The 23,766-nt window shown below is 38.3% G+C and overlaps 4 protein-coding genes across 6 annotated transcripts; 3 read left to right on the top strand and 1 right to left on the bottom strand.

Annotated features, from left to right (window-relative positions):
- The first annotated feature begins 9,580 nt into the window (after nt 1-9,580).
- On the top strand, nt 9,581-11,420 carry LOC103453129 (uncharacterized). The gene is made up of 3 exons (XM_008392678.4): nt 9,581-10,400; nt 10,517-10,666; nt 10,798-11,420. Exons 1-3 carry the CDS (start codon nt 9,690-9,692, stop codon nt 11,089-11,091), a joined length of 1,155 nt encoding a protein of 384 aa, XP_008390900.3. The 5' UTR covers nt 9,581-9,689; the 3' UTR covers nt 11,092-11,420.
- A 474-nt stretch (nt 11,421-11,894) lies between these two features.
- On the top strand, nt 11,895-15,399 carry LOC103453130 (uncharacterized). The gene is made up of 6 exons (XM_008392679.4): nt 11,895-12,042; nt 12,184-12,289; nt 13,292-13,336; nt 13,504-13,612; nt 14,077-14,365; nt 14,909-15,399. Exons 1-6 carry the CDS (start codon nt 11,995-11,997, stop codon nt 15,098-15,100), a joined length of 789 nt encoding a protein of 262 aa, XP_008390901.1. The 5' UTR covers nt 11,895-11,994; the 3' UTR covers nt 15,101-15,399.
- Nucleotides 15,400-16,586: 1,187 nt separating this feature from the next.
- On the top strand, nt 16,587-17,850 carry LOC103453131 (uncharacterized). The gene has a single exon (XM_008392680.4). It carries the CDS (start codon nt 16,963-16,965, stop codon nt 17,695-17,697), a length of 735 nt encoding a protein of 244 aa, XP_008390902.2. The 5' UTR covers nt 16,587-16,962; the 3' UTR covers nt 17,698-17,850.
- Nucleotides 17,851-18,164: 314 nt separating this feature from the next.
- Nucleotides 18,165-22,727, bottom strand: LOC103453132 (uncharacterized). Of its 3 annotated transcripts, none has more exons than XM_008392681.4 (6): nt 22,440-22,727; nt 22,224-22,267; nt 20,768-21,210; nt 19,523-20,085; nt 19,371-19,437; nt 18,165-19,204 (listed from the first exon to the last, which is right to left on the bottom strand). In XM_008392681.4, exons 3-6 carry the CDS (start codon nt 21,162-21,164, stop codon nt 18,786-18,788), a joined length of 1,446 nt encoding a protein of 481 aa, XP_008390903.1. In that variant the 5' UTR covers nt 21,165-21,210; nt 22,224-22,267; nt 22,440-22,727; the 3' UTR covers nt 18,165-18,785. The 3 variants fall into 3 exon arrangements, with proteins under 3 accessions (XP_008390903.1, XP_008390904.1, XP_008390905.1); XM_008392682.4 differs by having other exon boundaries at nt 20,768-21,148; nt 22,440-22,627; XM_008392683.4 differs by having other exon boundaries at nt 20,768-21,157; nt 22,440-22,622.
- Nucleotides 22,728-23,766: the final 1,039 nt, after the last annotated feature.

Below are 23,766 nucleotides of genomic sequence, written 5' to 3'. Positions count from 1 at the left end.
TAGCGCGACATATGTCAACATCAGAAGCCAATCACAACACGACACGTGTCAATGTCAGAATGAAACTAGAAACTCTCTTCTATAGATAGAAATCATTCTCTCACAATATTTCCTAATGTCATTTGTACTAAATCATTCACTAGTACTCACAAAAGGAGAGCTTGAACCTATGTACTTGTGTAAACCCTTCACAATTAATGAAAACTCCTCTACTCCGTGGACGTAGCCAATCTGGGTGAACCACGTACATCTTGTGTTTGCTTCCATGTCTCTATCCATTTACATACTTATCCACACTAATGACCGGAGCAATCTAGCGAAGGTCACAAACTTAACACTTTCTGTTGTACCAAAGTCATCACTGATTTTGTGAATCAACACAAGACATTTCTAGAAACTTGACGAAGGTAAAATTCGTAGGAATCTAATAGATGGTATGCTAACAAATACTGCCAATGAATCAAAACTATTCTTGGTTTTCTAACTCGAAAGGGTTGGTAAAGATGACAAGATAATAGTAGTGGAATTGATGAGAAATTCTCTGGTGGTGCACAACTATCGATATATTAGCCCTACTTCGAGGCCTTCAACTCATACCAAATTGGGATTTTTCTTAGCAATGAGGTTCTTTGTTTTAAATCTAGAGGTAGTCGCCAAAATGTTCTTCTAGAATGTCGATAAGTCGACTAAGTCACTCAAAACTTAGAAAAAGTTAACACATTTTTCATGCTCGACGAGGTGGCAAGATTTGAAAATTAGGTTCAAGAACCAAGAATGCTTACATCACGCGTATGATGAATGCAATACTACCCAAACTTATGCTCTGATACCAAACTAACACACCCCGACCCGAAATGTCCACCTGGACTCCAAATCAAGCTATGCTAGCCGACACTAGGAGGGTGACGAAGCCATAAGGTGTAGTGATGCGGAAAATGTGAATAAATTTAACCCTAAAAGTGCTTGAATATAAAAATGCGCTTGTGAGCAAGAATGAACTCATTTCACACATGATGCCAGAGCATAATTAAAGTACAGTAAAGTATAGTAAAGTAAGATGTGAATTATATCATCGAAGGTAACCACTATACCAAGATTTGCCAAGAATCCTTGTCGACACGAAAACTCAGACACTAAAACCTAAAAGGGTGAAAAACAAAGGTGAGTGGGCCTAAAAATTAAGTTTTATAAAAACCTTTTTGAAAACATAATAACCATTCACTGTAAAAGAAGTATAGTTTCCAAAATAGATATACTACGTATAGTATGAAAATACTTACCATATGCAATACCTCAAAAATATGAAACTCACAAAATTCGTAAATAATCATATAACTTCCATCAATCGCAATATCTCACAGAAATAAACATATCACATTGAGTGCTCATTGACACATGCTAACACACAAGTTCATCCAGAAGTATTCTGACATGAATAGGACTGAGTGTATTACGCTCTAGTACTACAATCACGTGAGGATTGGCGCTATGGGTATCACATACGAGTCTTAATTGCCTATAGCAATCTAGGACAGGACTAACACCTACAATGGATCCAAAGTGAGCGTACGGTGCAATGTGAACATACATGTGAAAGACTGGCCCTGGCCTGGGCCAGTACTAACACCTGTGTAGCAAACGATGAGCAGATAATGCAAATATGATCATGCAATGGTAAATCGATAACTTAATAATTCATTAACCCTAGTCAATGAAATACTATTCATAACCGTAAATACCATTAAAACATCCATACTATACGCATACATGTGCATCCCGTATGACATAGCATAACTTCATAATTTCTATCAATGAGCTAAATCTTGTAAATGTCACGCTAATCTAGGCATGTTGTAGAAAACTCTTTATGAAATGTATAAATGGAAACTAACAATTATATATATACTATATAAGAGAAAAGACACACTCACAACCACAAGTACTTATGATGTCAAATCCGTTCAAGCTTGGAAGGTCGGAGTCCCCGATAGTAATTGCACATAAACATAATATTGGGACCCATTAGTAAAACTCAATTAAAATGTTTGAATTTAGAAAAACGGACAGTAGTTTCGGAATCAGCGCGTCGAAATACGCTAAAAATGGTTATGGGAAAAATTTGTAAAAGTCAATGAAAAAGTCAACTGAGACGCTCCAGCAGTCAACTACATTAAAACTTTGAATTTTCACTAAATGGATGTCAAAAACAAAATCAGGACGTCGAAATTAGCCTATGAGGGTTTTCAAAAAAATTCCAAAAAAGTCAACAAAAGTCAACTAACTGTCAACAGTTAACTTTAACGGAATATTCCTTTAAAATCCCTAAATGGGTCCAGGTCAGCTGGTTCAGATCCGAGTTTAGATCCAGGCTTGGGCCTTTTTTTTTTTTTTTTTGAAATCGGGCATGGTCAACTCGGTTGTAGGTTGCCAGATTCGGCCAGAATATAGGCAGCAAACTCGAGCTCCGTTCGAGCTCAAAACTCAAGCATTTTCAACGAAATAAAAGTCAAAATGAAGCCTGTGAAGTAATGGTTCGAAATATACCAATGGGAGACGGAGTCGTGGCTGGAAATGGCCTGCAAAATTCGAATGGTTCGTCGGAAAATTGGGGAGTATTTCCCCTAGGTATTTTTGCACCAAAACACATTCGTTTTTCACATGGTAACTCAGAAGCCAAGCCATCTCATCGAGGGAAAGAGAAATGATAGACATCAAATCTTACCTAGGCCGTGAATGGTGGGGTCATGCTTGAGACAATTAACTCGAAATGGACCTCTCCTCAGTTCGTACATGCCAAAGAGTTTAGATCTTTAGTAAGGGAGAAAGAGTGAGGGAACAAGAGAGTCATGATATTCACTGGTGGCTATGGTGGAGTTCACCGGGAAGGTGGTGCGTGGCAACGCCGTTACAGCATCTCGGTCCTTGCCGGGGAAGAAGAGAGAGAGAGTTGAGCGTTTGAGAGAGAAGTGAGTAGGTGGCAGAAAATAAGTGGTCCAAGAAATTTGAAAGGGAACACGGAAGAAGGGGAAGAGTGAGGTGTTGACCCCATGGCCAGAAAATATTTTTTAAATAAACCCAAAGAAAAATAATAACATAATAACATATTAATATAATAATTAAAAGAAATATATAAAATATAAAATAGTAATATTTTTTACAAAAGTATATTTCGGATTAGTAGTTCCGTAAAATCTTCATCGTAACTCCAATTTCGATTCCCCTTATACTTGCGTGTTCGTACCGTCGAATACTTAAAGAACACGATAAAATGGTAACTCGTACGCGTCACAAAAAGATGGTCAACGAAAGTCAACAATCTCGCCTCAAGGGTATTTTTGTCAATTCATTCCTTTAAAATGAATAAAATCGTAAAATTATGGACGAGTTGTCACACTAAGCAGCTGTGTTATTACCAGTGTCTTAAATGCCGATAATATCGGTGATATTTCGTCGATATTATCGGTTTTTCGCAAGACCGATATTTTAATGGTTATCCAATTGGTTTTCGTCAAAATATCGCGATATTATCGATAATATAGCGATATTGTTGATATTATCGCGAAATTTCAGAACTGTGCAAATCGGAGAAGAACGCCAGAACTTCTACAGCTCTGGCCAACTGTAAAAGAGCCCCCTAGACTCCGATCTAGGTATGAAAATGCAATAGAAGACGAAAGGAACATCTTTATAACGTCTGTTTGCCGTGAAACGGTCGGAAGTGTTCGAAAAGTTCGTCGACACCCACGGCCTTGCCGGAGATGGGTGTGCCTATTCCCGAGTCGATTTCATCCCAAAAACCTTGTAAAAACACGAGATAGAACTTCAATTTCACATCTAAGCTTCGATCTAGAACAGAAAAAGAAAAACCCGAAGCTTACCTAACCGGAGAAATTAAAGAAACTCGCCGGAGCAGGTGCGATGGTGTGCATGTGGGTTTCGGTGCAGAGAGAAATGAGAGGTGTATGTGGGTCTCGGTGCAGAAATGAGAGGTGTATGTGGGTCTCGGTGCAGAAATGAGAGGTGTATGTGGGTCTCGGTGCAGAGAGAAAGGAGAGGGAGGAGCAGAAGGCTGTGGTGTGTGTGTGGGAGAAGGGAGAAGAGAGATCGAGAGATCTGTGTGTGTGTGTGTGTGGGAGTGGAGAGAGAGAAATTGAAGAAACTCGCCAGAGCAGGTGTGATGGTGTGCGTGTGGGTCTCGGTGCAGAGAGAAATGAGAGGTGTATATGGGTTTCGATGCAGAGAGAAAGGAGAGAGATAAGCAGAAGACCGTGGTGTGTGTGTGGGAGAAGGGAGAAGAGAGATCGAGAGATCTCTGAGTGGAGAATGGAGAGAATAGAGAAGGATCGAGAGAGATAGACAAAGGTCTCTATGTGTCTGCATGTGTGATGTTTGTGTGCGTGCGTTGTTGTGTGCGTGTGTGGTTGCGTGTGTTGTGTGTGTGTGTGGGGTTCCTCCTATCAGGACTCAGGACACACTCAGGAACTTCTGACAACTTTTACAATTATTTTGACAATTTCAGACCATAGACAAAAATAATGGTGATTTCTTTGAAAAGAATCTAAATAATTCAAAGCGCAGACAACCTTTACAATTATAACTTATACAATTTCAAACCATGGATGGTGGTTTCATTCAAAACCGTGTGCCACTGTGATATTCTTTCAAGAGGTGGAGTATCGGAGTCATTCAGAGCATTTTCGTTTCTTCTTCTTCCCTTACCCCTTTCAAAGCCATTCCAGATCCATTCCAGAGCTTGAACACAAAGGGTTCCATATTTAAAGTAAGTTTACAAACTTATATTTATATTATTGTAATTTATACAACAACAAAAAAATTTGTGTGGACTCGTATGTTAATTTTTTTAAGTAATTAATACTTGCATGTTAGTTTTTGTAGGTAATTAAGTAATGTTAACAATTACATGTTAATTTTTTTTAAGTAATTAAGTAATGTTGTATAATTATTCCCTAGGATAATTTTAATATGTTTAATGTTATTTATTATTTTATTAATATTAGGTTTTATTATCAAATTGGATTATTATTCATTAATATTAGGTTTTTTTTATTATCAAATTGGATTATTATTCATTAAATTGGATTATTATCAAATTGGATTATTCATTAAATTGAATTATTATTAAATTGGATTATTATCAAATTGGATTATTATTCATCACTATGTTTTATATTAGGATTATTTTTTTTATCAAATTGGATTATTATTCATTAATATTAGGTTTTATTATTCCATATTATTTTTATAATTACTTAAATTTTTACAATCATTTTCTTTACTTCGTATTTAATTCTTCTGTAGAATAACTTTATTATTTAGGTTCTCTTATATAACCATCATCACTACTATATTTTTTGGCCAAAAAATAATTGTATAATTTTCATGAAAAATAAATATAGGTACGTTTAAGATGTCCAGTGGAGTTACTAAACGTGATCTAGCTTGGGAACATGGAGACCCAATAGACGGAAACAAACATGGCACAATTTGCAAATATTGTGGTCGGGTAATGAAGAGTGGCAGAGTGACACGACATAAGTACCATCTTAGTGGATTAGATTCAGCAAAAAATGTCCAACGATGCAATAATGTCCCCCTAGAAGTGAAGGCATTCATCAGCACATTATTAAAAAATAAAAAACAGCAGAAGGAAAAGATAACACATGGAATGGAAAATATTCGAGCCGGGCTACGAGGAGAAGTCATTGTCCAAGCGGTTGACAGTGATGATGATGACGATAAGGACGAATATGATGATGACATGGGACCTGAAGAACGACGCAGTTTGAAACAAGCATTATGTGCCTCCAAACAATCAGCATGGGAAAGAGAACACCTTCATAAAATTCCTAATAGAGCACAAGGTTCCTGGACAAGTGGTGGTGCACAAATGAGACCGGGAGGCAGTCTTAAAAAATCACAACCAACACCACCAATAGCCCCAAGTTTATATAAGTCATCGAAAGCACGTCAAAAGAGTGTTTGGAGTTATTTCACTGGAGGTAATGTGAAGGAGGGAATGGGGCGTCTAATTAGCAAGTTCTTTATCTATGAAAATGTCCCTGCTGAGAAAGCATCATCACATAATTTCAAAAATATGGTAGTGGGATGTCAACAGGCCGGTGTTGGAGTACAACCTCCCACTCCCTATGAGATAAGAAACAAATATTTGGATATAGAGTATAAAGACATTGGCGAGTATGTTAACAAGTTGAGGTCAAAGTGGGAAACTAATGGTTGCACAATCATGTGTAACGGATGGACTGGCCCGACTAGATTGTCTATCATAAACTTCATGGTATACTCCAAGGGAAAGACAATTTTTTTGAAGTCTGTTGATGCTTCAGACCATATAAAGAACTACAAGTATATTTACAAATTATTGAGGGATGTAATCATGGAGGTGGGAGAGCATAATGTTGTCCAAGTCGTGACCGACAACGATTCTGCATTTGTCAAAGCTGGAAAAAAGTTAATGAAGCATCATAATGTGATTTGGACATCATGTGCAGCACATTGTATTGATCTCATATTTGAGGCAATGGGGAAGAGAGAGAATGTTGCTACTGTGGTAAAAAGATCTAGAACGATCACAAATTATATTTACAATCACGATTGGTTGTTGGCAAAGATGCGTGAATTTTGCAAATGAGAAATTATTCGTCCAGCTACCACTCGATTCGCCACCAACTATATTGCATTAGACAGCGTACTTAAGAAGAAAGCAGGGTTGAAGCAACTATTCACTAGTGATGATTGGGCGAACCACAATTTCAGCCGCTCAAATGCAGGTCGTATGATGGAAAATATAGTGTTTGATCATGCTTTTTGGACTCAATCAGAACATGTGTGCCAAGTGTTTGAACCTCTTTACAAAGTTTTACAGATCGCTGACACAGAAGTGTATCCTACTATGGGGGCAATATATAAGTTGATGCGTGTAGTGAAGGATTAATTGGAAAGAAAACATGGTGTAAGGTGGGTCATAAAGATAATTGAAGACCGATGGTATAAAACATTATACCACGATTTGCATGCAGCAGGTATAAATTATGTCATAATTTGCAATTCATTTCTTTAGTTGCATAAGTATTATTTCTCTTATTGGAGTATGTGTTTCTTTGAACAGCATATTATTTGAATCCTCGATACCAATACAGACCCAGTGTTGGAGATGATGGTACCCTTATACGTGTTGTACATAATGTATACTCTAAATTAGACCCTGCATCACCAGAAGTTGGCCAATTTGGAAATGAGGTACACAATTACTTAAATTATAATAATTACTTTGTTGGATTAAACTAACACGATTTATTGAATTCAGCTAACATGGTTTAAAGATGCAAGAAGAACTTTTGGAGAACCAACATCAGTTGCTGCTCGAACAAAAATGTCTCCTAGTGAGTGTAAACATATTTCACGATAAGTTTATAATAGAATTTGTTGGAGTTATTAGGCTTATCAACATTGTTTTTCATTGTAGCTGAACGGTGGATCATGTATGGGACCGATGCACCAACTGTGAGAAAGTTAGCAATCAAAGTATTATCACAAACAGCTTCCTCATCTGCTTGTGAAAGAAATTGGAGCACATTTGCACTTATACACACAAAGCAAAGAAACAGGTTGGCTCATAGTAGGTTGGAAAAATTAGTTTATTGCTACTACAACATGAAGCTTTAAATTCGAGATAAAGAAGCATAAATAGATCATGTCGACCGTGGTGACCCACTAGATGTGTTTGATATTGTTGCTAAAGATGATGATACAGAGGGTAACCCATTTTATCAATGGATTAGACCTCTTCATTTAGATGATGATAAAGGCAACCCAGCTCCCAGAGTTGCTGAAGAAGCACGTAATGAAGGGATAAATGTAGAAAGAGTATTAGCGGAGGAGGTGGGATCTAGCAGCGCTTACTCTTTGGAAGAACTTTTGTGCCCAAGACCAAGAAACACTAGAATTCCACCTTCTTCCAATCCTACACAACCACAACATCGTGTTGATACTAATGATAGCTCTAGTACAAGATCAGGAGGAGACTCACCTACCACCGGAGGTGGGAATGATGAAGGATATAGTGGATCTGGAGGTAGTGGTGGTGGATATGGAAACTATGTTGAACCACCTCCAGGATTTATGAGCCCCTTCGCTGGTGAGGCAAACTTCACGCATGCAACACAGGATGAGGACCATGGCAGTAGGCGGGCAGGACCAGAAATTGGTGCCATAGGGAAGGATTATACTCGTACAGAAAAAGGCAAGGAGATTTTGTCAAGTCAAGAAGATGACTCGTTATCTATAACTTCGGACTCTGTTGGATTGGGAAGTAGTAACTATGGTTATACTTATAACCAACAATTTCCCTACCCTTCATATCCGATTCCTGTTGGGATAGAATCGAGTGACTCATGGAAACAATCCGAGACTCAATCTTCAAATGATTTTGCTTATGGACAAGGTCAACCAATCTCGGATCCATATGGGTGGCATGTTAACAATTACATGCAAAATATTTTGGGGATTTATCATTTGATAACTACTCTTCACAATACAATCACTCTACACATAGAGATGATGAAGATAGTGAAAAATTTGAACCTCATAGGAACTCTATGTGGTACTAAGTCACTCATGTATCTTACCATGCAATGTATAAAGTGTAAAATATTGTATTAATTCATTATATATAAATTATTATGGTGTGTTTAAACTTCTTTCAGTAATTACTACATATTTCTACACTCACAATGTTTGCCAGCTCGCTATATAATCAACTTGATAATGTTAAATCCATCATGCCATGCATGTCCTTCCAATTTTTTGTGATAAACTAATAGATAATTGACTAAATAAACATCCTGCAAAGTTTCAATAAAAAATTTCAAGTTTTTCTTACAATTTCCGTGGTTTCCATATTATTTTTATCGATATCGATATTATCCCGATATTTCTATCGATATTTCCGTGTTTTCGGACTTCCGATATTTCCGATATTATCGATATTTAATACCTTGGTTATTACTAAACTTTCTTTGACTAATGCTCAAATAAACAAACATCTCTTCGATGCCCGAGTTAAATTTAATGAATTTGAATTCAAGAGTTCGAGTTTCTTAACAGAAGAACCTTCTCAAGGTTAAAGGTCATGTTATTATATATTAGTAGGGTTGAACTTGAAAATGATTTTACTAGAGTATGATGGGCGTGCTGTGATTGGTTAGGTTGAGATCCATTATCCCACTCATCAAGTTAATTAACCGTTAGAGTTTGGGAGACGTGATAAGTGTTTGCTATTAAGAGTTCTGAATTGGAGCAATTTAGTACTACGGTCTAGTGATATTTCTCTTCATTTGTAAGTGAGAGGTCTTAGATTCGATTTTCGTCAAAGTTGAGTTTGAACCACATTATTGCTAGTTCATTGTAAAGTTAAGCCCACCTCCTCCCCTTAACGTAGATAATATCATTTGTTCAAAAAATAAAAAAGTAAAAAGAGTTCTGAATTGGAAAGGCTCTTAACCATACAAAGATCATGTAGAGATTTGTTACCCCATCACTGGATTCAAAAAACAACTCCCACCAGATCATGCCATATATGACCGTTGGGGATTAGAATTTTAAAACCACATCTTTCCCCACACAGCATAGTTGTGAACGCTTCAAACACCATGTCCACAAAACAAAGCCTCTCTCCTAAACCCCGAAACGCTCAAGCAGCCATGAAATCCGCCCTCTCATCGTCGCCGTCAATGACAACTACATCATCCTCAGTGAAATCGAGCACCACCACAGCCATGGACGATGACAGATCTGAAAACCGCGACAGCTGCTACTACCCAGGATGCCGGAAAGATGCCAACTGCAACTGCGAAATGTGCTTGGCCAGCATCAATGCCACTCTCGATCTCATGCCTTTCAGCATCCAGAAAAGCCCGCTCACCAAATTCTCATCTTCAAGGCCGAAGAACAACCCAAGTGTTGAACGCACTCCCATCTCTTTCGATGCTTCGATTTTGTCCACACCCACGTCGGGCTCTCCTTCGATTCCTGTGTCTCCGGAGCGTAAACCGGCCGCAAGATTGAAATCGAAGAAGAAGACTAAGAAGACGGAGAGAAAATGGGGTTTTGGGTGTGAATTCTGGAGATTGATTTTGGGTTTAAGCTTGGTTTATGTGGCGATGTGCGGGTTTTCTAAGATGGTTTCGGGTGCTTTGAAACCTATTCTGTCGCCGGAGATGGTGATAAATGTTAGTGAAAAATCTTGGGTTGTGGATGATATGAATGGCAGGCTGAGGTTCTTGCAGAAAGAAATGCAGGGTCTTGTTCCTCGGAGGGTTTCGAATTGCAGCTATCCTAGATCTATATGGGACATTAGTCAGGTACTTTGTAATCAAACTCCTGCTTTACAAGTTTAATCAGCAATTCAGCATTATTCGGTGATAAACTTGAAATGTCTGTTCCAAAATTCACAAACTTGTTAATGATGAAATGTTAGGATGGTTTGCTTCTGAGCTCACATTGCACATTGTACAAATCCGCAATTGAGGAGGTGAGGATATGGGGATGGCCTTTGCAGACCGCCGGGTTGCTCACGAGTGGGTTTTCTTCCCGGTCTTTCACAATCTTATCCGGCAGAGTCACAGAGGTAAAGCTGAAAACGTTTTTACTAGATTATTTATGTTAATGTTGTATGGTCAACCTTGAGGTGTTTCTGAGTTTTGTGTCATGCTGTACAAACATATACTATTTTCTTACCACATTGTTGTTGTTGAGAAGTGGTCGGATGGAAAGGTCGGCAGGTATGTGATTCGGAAGCCAAACAGTTCCTGGGTGCAGAGAAGTTGGGGTGCCTCAGCTGTGCAGCTAGATCCGAATACATGGATTCTTGAGTACCGGTGGAGCACGATATGTGATAACCAAAGATTGGTTTCAGCAGCACTAGCCTTTTTGAAGAATATGGTCTCAAGAATGCTTGGAAAGATGCAGCAGAAATTTTGGCTCTTATCTACTTTTGGCAACAACCAGTACCTTGAAACTACTGCAAATTACAATATCGAAATCCCAACCTAAAGAGCCCAGCGGACATCATTGGAGGTGCAATGTTTTCTCTCAGCAGATATCCGGACCTCATATCTTGGGAGAAGCTTCGAAAAAATGTCCCCTTGTTATGTTGTATTGTGGAACCGGTTGAGCTTAATTGTTAATCTAATCTCGAACTGTATATGTTCCCTAACGGTGTAATGTAATATGGGAAATTGTTGCTTTCCTGATTATGATTAACTAGCAACAAACTAGGCTCTGTTTGGCGTTAGGAATCCAGGTAGATAGTTAGTAACTCAAATTGTCCTAAATGAAAAGGCTTCATTCGCCTTTTAGCAAACGAAATATCTTTTTCAACACGACTTGTACCTGAAGAGTTTTTACCTCTGAAAATACTGCATTTGACCTGCAAATTTCCAGATAATACAATTCGTGGGAAGCATTTGTAAATATTAGAGGCCATGTAAGCGTTAATCAATCAAATGTTAGTCATCAGCAACAACATTAGACCAGATCATTGGGATAGTTTTCTGATTGATTGAATTGAATGAATTTCGCGTTCATGTTTTGGTAAGTAGAAAGAAATGTAATCTCAAACGGAGAATAGAGTTTATCAATGGTCTTTACAAGAAGAAAAACCATGTTTGTAGTGGTGAAACCTAGTCCCATATCTGACAATAATCTCTCTCATACACCTTTGAAGCAAACTTCATCAAAGTATGCCAGTCTTTGCAACTATGCGAATGCTTCAACCTTGTTTCTTACTTATCAAACCTTCCTCTTCTTACTTTATCAAAAAAAAAAAAAGGTTGCCAACGATCTGACCATACAACTATAGAACACACGACATGTCGTTTATATGCGGCTCGCCTTCCTTTGTAATTTGTATCTACAAGGAGGAAACGTTCTACGATCTGAAGCCCCCAAAAAGCAATGGGAGAAGCTTTGTTCGAGCTGGAGCAACATCTCAGGTACAAACAGGTAAAAATTTCCACTCCCATTTCACAAATTTCCCCAATTTCAGTCACCAAATTCCTCGAAACCCCAATCCCAATTCAGGTTTACCCAAGAATCACCCATTAGTTGCTAACCTTGCTGTACCAAATATGTGTGTATATGCAGGTAAAACTGACGCCTGAAGAAACTAAGATTCTTCTGACTTGCAAGTCCAAAGCTGTCAGGGAGTTTACATTCGGAGGTCTTGCTGCTGCCACTGTTGCCTGGACAGGTCTCTCTCTCGTTTGGCAATCTTCTTGTTCAGGGTTCCTGTGTGTTTTGTGAATTTTTATCTGCCAACTATGTATTTCTGTATATTTCAATTCATTGGGAGGTTGGAGTTTCCAGTTGTGTGATAGCGGTAGTGGTACAAGCGAGTGACTTTTTTCGATATTAGCTAATTTGGCACACATTTTGTTTCTCATTCGCCAAAAGCTGCAAAACCCAGTTTTGATTTGGTCATTTTCTGTTACGAGAGTTTGCATTGGTTTCGGATAGAGAAATGAGGGTTCGATTTCTCATTATTTGGATGGAGAGTTTGCATTAGGCCATTGTCGGTTACAACAGTGTGCACTGGTTTTGGATAGAGAAACATTGGTTCTCCAGTATTTCAAGTTTTCGTTGTTCCATGGTTTTGAGGTAGTTATCAAGAGATGTTTACCGATTGCCAGTGCCACATGGTTTTGAGGTAGTTATCAAGAGATGTTTACTGATTGCCAGTGCCACACTTATGTTCAAGTGAAAAAGGATATGTACTTATTAAAGTGTATTGAAGTACGTTGGTTTCGCTGCTTGGAATAATAATTCATTGCATTAGAGTTTATACATTTTAGTATCCTGTTCTCGTTTCTTCTTTTCTTAATTCTGCACTTTTTGAAACAGTACAAGGGAAAGGATATCAGCTTGCAAATTGCAATTGATATTTATGGTTCATAGAATTGTAATCTTACACATTTCCTGGGGCTTTTATGAATGTTTACCATCTGCATATCACTTTTATACTCATTTATAATCATTCGAGGGAGCAAGCTGGTGAAAAGTTATAGGATTCTTTAATAAACAATTATGTTAATTTTTTTGTTCCATTTAATTTACATGTAAAGGTTCCTCTTTTGGGTTCCAATAATGATTCAGGTTTTTTTATTGTAAGTTTGGATTGTTATTACTTCGTTAGCATAATTGTTGTTTATTTATATGTTTCATTCTTTTAACAATCTCAGTTTCTTTATCGCAGCATCAAAGAAGCTGAATACGTTTATTCGACTTAACCTTTCAGGAGGTGGGTTAAACTCTCTCTCTCTCTCTCTCTCTCTCTCTCTCTCTCTCTCTCTCTCTCTCTCTCTCTCTCTCTCTCTCTCTCTCTATATATATATATATATATATATATATATATGAATCATAGCTACCTATCACTTTCTCCTTTGAACAAGTTTTATGCTTCTGCAGGAGCTGCTGCTCTATTTGGACTATGGAGCTTGTCTAGGTCCTTAAATTCATGTGTTAACCATATTCTTTCTCAGGATGGAAGTCGTATGCAGGCGGAGTTAGCAACTATGTATGTCACCATTTTTATTTTTAGGATGTTTGATGATTCACTTTTGTGTAATTGGCTAGAAACACTAGTTTTCTTCTGGTATGCATGAATAGTCATCTTAGCCGTCTTGGTGTGGATCTTTAGCCATCTTGGTGTGGATCTATTCTTCATGAGTTGTAATTAGGAGTTGAAAATTTTGAGTTCATTGTCCTTCTTACACTTATGGAATTGAAGTCCTTCTGATACATTTATTCATTCACAAAAACTTCATTTTCGGTATATGACTAATGTCTGCCCTTCCATCACATCTCTGCCAACCCGTACTTGGTTTTGTATGTAATTATCTGAGTATATATGGGACATTACTGTACATGTATTTATCCAGAAAAGAAATGCATTGTAGTATATGACCAATATCTGCTTGTTTACTAACTTTAATTGAAATTTTTGAATTATTGAACTGTGAACTGTGATTCAAATAACAGAATGGTGAATAAGTATCAGAATGATCCTTCTATGATGGGGCTTATCTCTAAACAGTTCTATTCTGAGAAAGTTTTTGATGATGCGAACTCAGATCAGTCAACGCTGAGGTGGCGTTATCGGAATTATTTTAGTGATAACATTAGCCATGGTCGAAGAACAGATTACAGCAATTCTCAAGGTGATCCGGACCAGGCTTCCCATGGTGACCATCAGAGTTCCTTTGACATTGACTCCCGGAACACCCAGAATGACTCCCACAAAATACGTTTTGCTCCCAAACAAGTTCCTGTAAGAAACTTATCTAGTATTTTTTTCTTAGAAATGGTTGCATTACATTGCTGACAAGTTTAGTTTTTATAAGTAGCGATGGTAGTGCAGAAGAAGAATTTGGAAAATCGATGTAGCATAAACTTGTCACTGTCGAGGAATGTGTACGTAAGATAGTTTGTAGCCTTAATAATTCATAGAGTTGAACATTATACCCACCAAATGCATGTGAACCCCATTACATGGTGCAGAAAACCATACCCCGATCAAATTTGCATGCCAAAGAAAGTATCATGCCCTGGGCCTATACTGGTAGCAAACCTAACTGCTTAGGTATATAAATTTCAATCTTTTTCACAGGTGTGTCTTCAGATAAGTTACATGATGAAATCAACAGCAATAGTACTATAGTAGGATCATTTGTACTCTGCACGTTCAGAAGGGGTTTCCACTCTTCCCTGTTGCCTATGTACATATCTGAATAATGATGAGGAAACTACACTTACTTTTCATGGCATATGATAAGGGTCTCTTGTATTCTGACTCATCTATTTCTTATCGTAGGTGAACTCTGGTGTTGATGTAATGGTTGACCCTTTTGATTGCGTGTTTGGTAATACAAGCGAGGAGATTCTTCTTCCAAGTAGCTCTAGCACTGTCAATCCCCCAAAAGTACAGACTCGTAAACATAGAAGATCTCACCGTAGGCGTCATATGCACCATGAGGAAGACGTACCAAAAATGGAACATACGTAACAGAGTCGATGTGGTTGAGCATACGAGAAGATCAAAGGGGAGAGCTTAAGGGAAGTACAAATTGCCCTTTCAATTGCCTTGTGTTTGTCAGACCCCTCCAGGAAGAGAGCATCTCGGTCTCAATTTACCACAGTATCAGGCAAGTTACTGTCATTTACTTTTCACCGCTGTGTAATTATTGATGAATCAATAGTTAAGTTCCATTTGGGCTCGTTATGCATTTGAAGATGCAGAGTGCTCCTTCAATGAGCAACAACAATAAGCGGTTATTTTTTTTAATACAAGCGATATTAAAATAAGTGGTTAGTTTGGATATGCATGTATTATTTTTCCCATTTTATCATTCTGTTGGAAAGACGTATTTTTTCAAAAACGAAAGAAGCTCCACAATCCAAACGTGAAAATCTTAATCTGAAAGCTAGCAAGCAGATTTTGGAATTTTATGGTCACCAAATGTCCCCAGTTAGGAAAAATCACCCTCTAATCTTTGGATTAATTTCAAAGATATTGAAAAAATAACAAGAAGAAAAAAAACAAATCTATAGGTGCTGGTTTAGAGCAGTTTCAACGGACAATGGTTGTTTGTCAACGAGCACCCCATGTACTGCTATATGAAAACTACAGCAAGCACTGTCTCTATCTGCGCACTTAATCCAAAATTTTGTAGGGATAATAAATTAAAATTGTTTTGTTTTAGTTGGTCACCCCTTCTGCGAAGGGTCGGGGAACGTTCATTCTCTGTCTTATACTTTATACAATGCTAACAGTTTTGCTCACCGCTTTGTTTTTTTTTTTTTTTTTTTTTTTTGAAGAGTTTAAATCTTGAAACTTGTATAGAAGATAGACTAAACCAGACTTATCTTAATCGACAATAATTACACCGGTGAGCATCATTTTACGCTGCTGAGAAAAAATTTACTGTTGTATAACTAGATAGAATATGCACACATCTAAAATTTCTTGTATATTCTAAATTCTGTGATAAAAGAGCTCATGCAAAGTCGATCGATGTTAGTTTTGTAAAATGCCATATTAGACAAGGGTGGAGGAGGGAGTGTAACTTCAAGGAAATGAGTATAGGAGACGGAATGTCCCTTTTTCTTTTTTGGTAACGGAATGTCCCTTACTTCCTTCCTCTTAGAAAGTTAGAAATATGAAAATGTACCCATTTCATGTTAGTTAACTTGCTCGTCAACCTAGAAATATTAGCAAGCAGTCATTTCCATGTGTTGCTCTTCTCACAAGGACATGTCTTTATGCGTTGATCACTCGTTTGCCACTGAAAACACGTCAGAAAAAATCCCAAAACACGTTGACAAAGTTGTCACATAATAAAACGAAAACGAATTCAAAAGGACAACCTAAATTGTGTCACAAGACATGAGCTTGGAAGGTGACTTACAATTACTATGAAATTACACCCTATATATCTCTATTATTATATAATTACACAAGGAATAACCTTTTTTATCCTTGTCGTGTTAAGATTTCCTTGACATCAAAGTAGCTATAAACGATGGTGCAAAAAATTAAAATATGGCCAAAATTGTAATTATAGTAAAGTCCAAGGATGAAACCTAAACCATCTTGCCTTTTATATATTCTGCTGTGATTCTGCCCATGGCCGCTCTAGCCACTATTATGCTTACCCAGAAAGGGAGCTTTCCTTAACGCCCTTTTCAAATTGCAGCCAACATTTCTTTCATTCTCCCCAATTTCTAAATTATCAGAAAGAAATTGGGAAAATTCAATCCAATCCAATCCAATCCATTTCAATATCAATCCAATCCAATCCAATCCAATTTCTAGGGTTAGGGCATTTTCCCAAAAAATACCCAAATCAATTTTCCCACCGATCCTTTATGATTCCTTCTTTTGGTAAAAACAACAACCCAATCAGGATTTTGATTCCCACCCAAGATTGGCCTGCCTTTTTCACAAGAAGGGCATCTTTCATCTTTCTATTAGTCTTGTCGCATCCCTCTATTTCTTCTGCAGCTCCACTACCTCCGCCACCGCCGCCCCAGCAGCTGCCACTGAAGCCGCCAACCATGAAGGTCCACCCCATGCCCAGGAAGCGCAACATCACCGTCCAATACAGATCAAGAAACCCACTTTCTGAAGCGCAGGCACTTTTGGGTCTGACCCATAAGAAGCTCCGCCGTCTCCCCCATGTCTTCAGCCGGATCCTGGAGCTCCCCTTTCGGTCCGACGCTGACGTTCTGGTCCAGGAGAATCCCGATTGCTTCCGATTCGTCGCCGAAGCCGATAATATCGGCGACGGCGTGAGGGCCCACACCATCGAAATCCATCCCGGGGTGACCAAAATCGTGGTTCGCGAAAGTGGATCGGCGGAATTGACGATGGACGAGCTCGAGCTCGACATGTGGAGGTTTCGGCTGCCGGAATCGACTCGACCCGAGTTGGCCAGCGCGGTTTTCGTGGACGGGGAGCTTATCGTGACGGTGCCGAAGGATGTGGGAGTGGAGAATGCGGACGGGGGTGATGGTGGCGGAGAGGTTTGGGGCGGTGGCGACGGGAATGGGGGTGGGGGTTTCAGAGGAGGTATGGGTAACCGCCTTGTGCTTGTACAGTAATTATCTCTGTATTTTTTAAATCTTTTTACTTGTTTGGGCTATAATTTTAGTTGTTCCAATTAAGTTGGATTTAGCTTTGCAACTGAGCTTTTGAGGCTGCCGTTGTTTTATGCTGCTGTTCTTGTTGAATGAAAGAAATGTTGGTTTTAGCAATGATGATGCAATTGTGTACTGGATCTGGATTGGTCTTTTAGATCTAGGTTATTGGTATTGCTTTTGCTTTTGCTTTTGCATGCGGTGTTTCCGCCGTTGCGATTTTCACACTCCCGTTTACTCCTTTTGACACTGCTCAGTGCTGTCCTTGTTTCCGTTCCTTGATTCTCGTTTGATTTATTAATCCTAGTACCAAGAGATTGAAAACTGAAAGCTGGGGGGTTGCTTTAGCTTCATTCGTCCGAAAGTAGCACAAACCCACGATTGATGACTATTTAAATTTTCAGTTTTTGTATAAATCGGAAAACCAAACAAGCAAGCATTGAAAGGTCCATTTCATTCCGAAGAAACTGTATTTGTGCATTGTGCACACATTGTACACACATTGTACAGGAAATGAAAATGCCTACATCTGCAACCAACCTATTCACACGAACGAAGAGCAGCAGCACTCCAGCTCCAAAGTGTTCTCTAGTTGCCAAAATTTCCGATTCCCCAGTCAGCCGAACCGCCTTCACAAACATATAAAGAAAAGAAAAAATCGCAGTCGGGGAAATTGGGAGGTTGAGAGCGCACTTGCCTGATGCTTCAAACAGACTAGAATCTGCGACGACCCTTCTCATGCACCGTTTCATCAAACAACGCAATCACTGCAAGAAGGTGCAGATTCTTTGGGAGCTCATAGGATACAATTCACAACATAAGAGGGTTCCTTGAAAGTCCTTCAACGGCCTCTTCATACCTTTCTTCTGCCAGTAGGCACGGGCTGATTCTACTAGATGCCCTCGTGCTTACAAACCCTCACACAAAAATGTGACAGCCCCCGATTGCACAAAAATCTAATGCGCAATCGGTTCAAACCATAAAGAAGCCAGTTCAATACCAAAGTTGATGAAACAACGAAATTAAACCATCATAATCCAGTAAGGTTTACTTCAATCCTCAATTGCCAAACTGAAGTGCTCCTTCAGGACAGCTCTAGAAGTCTTTCCAAATCCGTTGGCCACTTCTTCCATATCCTTAAGCTTTTTGACTTCGCTTTTAATCTGCTTCACTCTGCTCATTACAGTACTCAGTAAAGCATCCGAGTCAGTTGACGCGTGCTGTACCAAATCAGACTTCTCCTTCTCAAGTTGCTGATACAGATTACAGAGATAGTTCTTCTGTGCATTAAGGCATTCCTCCGCCATTTTAAATTCAGTTTCCTGTGACCTTCTTAGTGCATGGAGAACCTGATCAATCTCTTCCTCAAGTTTTTGAGCTTCAGTTCGATAATAAAATTGCGAGCCCCTGACATCCAAGGGTTCTTGGAAGCCAGTAAGTTCCATGACAGTATCCCCATGATGAGAGACATCTGTATGCAAATGAAAACATTTTAGAGAGAGAGAGAGAGAGAGAGAGAGAGAGAGAGAAAGATGAAACCTTGTGCAAATTAACTAATTTTATTTTTTGTACAGCATCCAAAAAGTTGCAAGTAATTATCATAACATAATTACTTAATTTTAGAAAAGGAAGATTACCAGTGGAGATTGTCGAAAAATTGTCTCCCTCTTTCCAAATATCTTCAAGATTAGTCCCACATTTGAGCTGCTTAAAATAGAAATGTTATATTGCCGGAATTTTAGGAAGTGTAAGTGTGGGAGTCTAAATACTGTGAAGCTACTATATTTACCTTTTCAATGGCCACTTCAATACGTTTCAGCAGGTCCCTTGCACTGGTTTTCTGTGAACCACGCAAAATGCAGATACCAAAATTTAAAATCTTCTCAACATCATCCCGAGAATCAAGAGATTCGCAAGCAAGTAAAAGCCTTGTGACATGTGAAACCAAATCTGTTTTTTCATCACAGCGCCGGCAATAGTATTCAGAATCCAAGCCAATGCTTCCTCCTACAGTGCCAGCCATGTAACATCGCAGAGCACAATCAATGTGGGCAGCATGCCCACATATGCTACCATCATGCATCAATGCTTCGCATCGAATGTAATCATAACCTGCACAGGACGAGTTTACAGACTTGCAACAAAGAATGCAACAGCAATCACGGCAGAACTTAGGTTCAGTGCAGCAAATATCACACTCCATTACTGCTAAAACTGGGCTTTCTGCTTGTTCCAACAGACTGCTGCACTTCTTATTTCCGGCTTTACAACGCTCAGTATCAGACATGTAATCAGGTTCTGCACACTCTTCAGGGGGTAGAACACGTGACACATGCTTCAACTTCGCACTACCTGCATAAATTCCACATGAAAGTAATGCTATTGGTTCTCCAATAAGTTGAGAAGTGAAAAACATATTAGATGCGTAGTAAACTAAATTAGTAAATTCTTGAACATGGATTTTATTTTTTATTTGTGAAAAGCTTTAAAACCAAAATGAGATATATTGTTATGACAGCTTGAATTTGATGATGTATACACTTCGCTCGCTGTTCGCTATACATAAAAAAATTCAAGAATCTTATAAAGACGGAGAAAAGATCATGATAAAAAAAAAACACGACTCGGTTTGGATTGTAGATAGAAAATGAAACTTTAACGTATAGGAATGTTGATCAGAATCTAACAGCATTTAAATACCCCACTATTTTTTTTTTTCCAAAATTGACACCATTAGTTCAGCCATTCACTACAGTAAATACAAATTAGAAAATAAACAACCAAACACACGTGTCTTGAAGATATAAGTCAAGAAATAAGAGCTTAGCCACCAGTCTCCAAGATAAATTGCTCTGGATCAAATCACCAACAAAAGATAATGAAAAGGAAAAGAAAACACAGGTACACAAACACCAGATCATTTCAAAGACAGACAAAGATATTATCATTTTATTTATATAAAGATGCCCTAAAGATATAAAAGCACAAAAGTTGAGAAAATAGAAAATAAAAATCAAATTTGCTTACGGCTGACCATTTGTCAATGCTGACTGGTGTGCAGGGATCCTCCAGGAGAATTTTGTAAAAAAGTCATCAAGATTTAAACCAGGAAATGTTGCTTTGATATATCGTTCAACTGCAAGCTTGCTTGCAAAACCATATTTCCTACAAGTTGAATGTTCACGATTGCGAAGACGCTTTGGAAGATAGAGATACCTATCCAGAAAGTGTCCGGCAGCAGAAACTCTCTTCCCCACCTTCCAGCGCCAATTATCACCAGGATTAGGCCAATTCACAGGAGCATAAGGCAAACCTTCCCCAGACTCATCAGGTACAACTGGATTACAAACAAAACCATTTTCATTTGTCTCTGGTGTTCTATCACTTTCAGCATCAAAATCGATCTCCATGATTCCTGTATCAGCTGACATGTGGGTGAGGGTAGTGTACTTTCAAGCAATTGAAGAGTATGATAACCTACGAACCAACATTATTTTTTCTAGTTACAAAGTAACACAATGCAAAAACAACAACCAGAGCACATGCCAATGATTCATTTTATTCTTAGAAATAACCTCTTTGATATTATAACTACATGATATCTACGGTGTTGCAATATCAATAATTCTTTGAAATCCAGACAGGTATCCAACTTAATCCAACTTTCAGACTCCACGAATGGATAGGGAGTATGAGTAATTATGCCGTCTATCATAGTATTTGACCTAGAATTGTAACAGATTGTAATTTCACATCTATATGTAGGCACTAGGCAAAGATTTCATTCCACTTATTTCAAACAAGGAAAATTTTGAGCAAAGTTTGTTTGATACTGATTTCATATTTGAATCTCCCACCATCCATTCAACAACTGCCAGAAGCCCAAAAGCTTAAGCTATCAGCAGCGGCAAGCCAAGCCTAGGTCAGAAGTGGCCATGCCCCAAACCCATTTATTACTATCGTTATTGTATCTTGGGTGGGTTTGGTTTCAATCGGTTCGGTTTTTTGCCAAAACTGGTTTCGTTTATATATATATATTTTAACAACACGGTCACACAGTGAAAGCCTCCAATGGAGGCCTATGCAACACAAAAAAAGGACATGGAAATGCATATGCAAATTCCGACTTGCTGACAGTGAGACATACACGGCAAATAATACACTAATCAGATTACCATGCCTACGCAAGAAGCCTTAATCGATTGAGACAATAAATAATTAGGAACGAAGAAGGAAAAGACAAAAAAGAAAAAGAATTAGGAGATGAACTTTTTGATAGGAGAATGTTGCAAATGCATTCACGGAAGAAGGAAAGGACGAAAAAAAATAGGAGATGAAGGAGCCAAAATTAACTTGAAATATCAATCCTTGTTATATATGCAGACAATGGGTACCTATGAAAAATATGCAAAACCCCAATAATTATATAAGAATAAACAACAAAAAGTAATGATAGGATTAGATCTTATAGCTCGGAAGAATGTTTGTACCTCAGAGAGATTAGGGTTTCGGATTCCAGAAAGTCAGCTCGTCACTGCAACAACAAATCAAATTCATAGAAAATCAGCTAAACAAATTGAAATAGATAAATTATTAAATTATGAAAAAAGACAACGGGTTCAGAGAAACCATTTGGGGAAATGGAGGCCAAGAAAGGTAAAAGGAAGATCAAAAGGAAACAAAAATAAAAGACAAAAGAAGCAAACCCCTTGGAAAACCCTCGAACCAACGAGAGAGGGTCACTGTGGGCGTACAGATCGGATTGAGTTGCAGCGGAAAAGCGACGGGGGTCACCGGAGATAGGCGGAGAGGGAGAGGGAGAGGGAGAATGCAAATTTCTGAAAATTGGGGTATTAGGGTAATTAGCAAGAAATGGGCAACTTGTGATTATCCAAAATGAAGGGGTAATGCCTATTTATATTGTTTTACGGGCCGGGTTGACCCGCTATAAGTCAGGTTGAGTTGGGCAGAATTTATACAGACAAGTATGGCGTATCAAAAGATGAATGGGTAGATTCCTTTACACAAGCATAAGTCTTGGTCGGTTTAGGCACTTAGACAGAGTTGGACCGAGTTTGCACAAACGGGTCCTGTAGATGCAAATTTCGTTCAACGGTAGATTGACAAAAATCACACTCAGCAAAATAAGAACATTAGCAGCCTAATTGACGAACATTCAAGAAAAAGGGGATGATGTCCGTCAAAGAGCCTCGAAAACCTAAGTCGTAAATGGTTTGACTAACTATTCATATGCAATGCTTGTACTTTTCATTTGGAAGTTTTGTCAAACTTAGGGAGAGTACTCAGAAGTAGGGTGGATTTGATGCGGTCACGGCACCCAAATCTCTGTACCGATTACCATGCCAAACTTTTGGTAGGGAAACATCTGTTACCATGATCATACCAAACTTTCGGTATACCAATTAATTCAGTTAGTATGGTATGGTAATAGTAATTGTCACTTTGTTTTGGGCTATTTTTTTTGCCAAAAGTTGGTTTTTATTTTCAACCCAATTCAAGGCCCACATGTTTTTGTTCAATTTTTATGCCGTTATCTCATATATTGTAACCTAAATTCAAGAATCATCATCTATCATTCATCATCTACAATGCACACAAGTTGTGCTTTGATAGATGGACCCGCAGATAAAGATAACCCAAGTTGATGAAAGAGAATATGAGATGGACTAGGAAGAGAGAGTCGCTAGAAACGGAAGAAACGAAGATGAAGTCGCCGGCAAGATGAGAAAAATATGAAGTTGCGAGACGGCGAGAAAGCTTAGGTTTTTCTATCGAGGAAACAAACAGAGGTCTGGGAATGAGAGAAGAGAACCAGAAGATGGTATCTAATTCACTAAAAAAATAAATGAAATATACATAATAATAATTATTAATAATTACATAAATAATTATATATACTAGAAGAAACCTGTGGATGTTCCATGTAATCAATATTCCAAGTGCAAACAGACAACTCTACCCAAGAAAAAGAAAGTCATATATTTGGACTGAATGAATAATCTTAGACCATGC

Source organism: Malus domestica, chromosome 13, assembly GCF_042453785.1.
Source record: "Malus domestica chromosome 13, GDT2T_hap1".
Classification (NCBI taxonomy): domain Eukaryota; kingdom Viridiplantae; phylum Streptophyta; class Magnoliopsida; order Rosales; family Rosaceae; genus Malus; species Malus domestica.
Note: the sequence above shows the minus strand (reverse complement) of the source record. Positions and strands in the feature narration are given on the sequence as shown.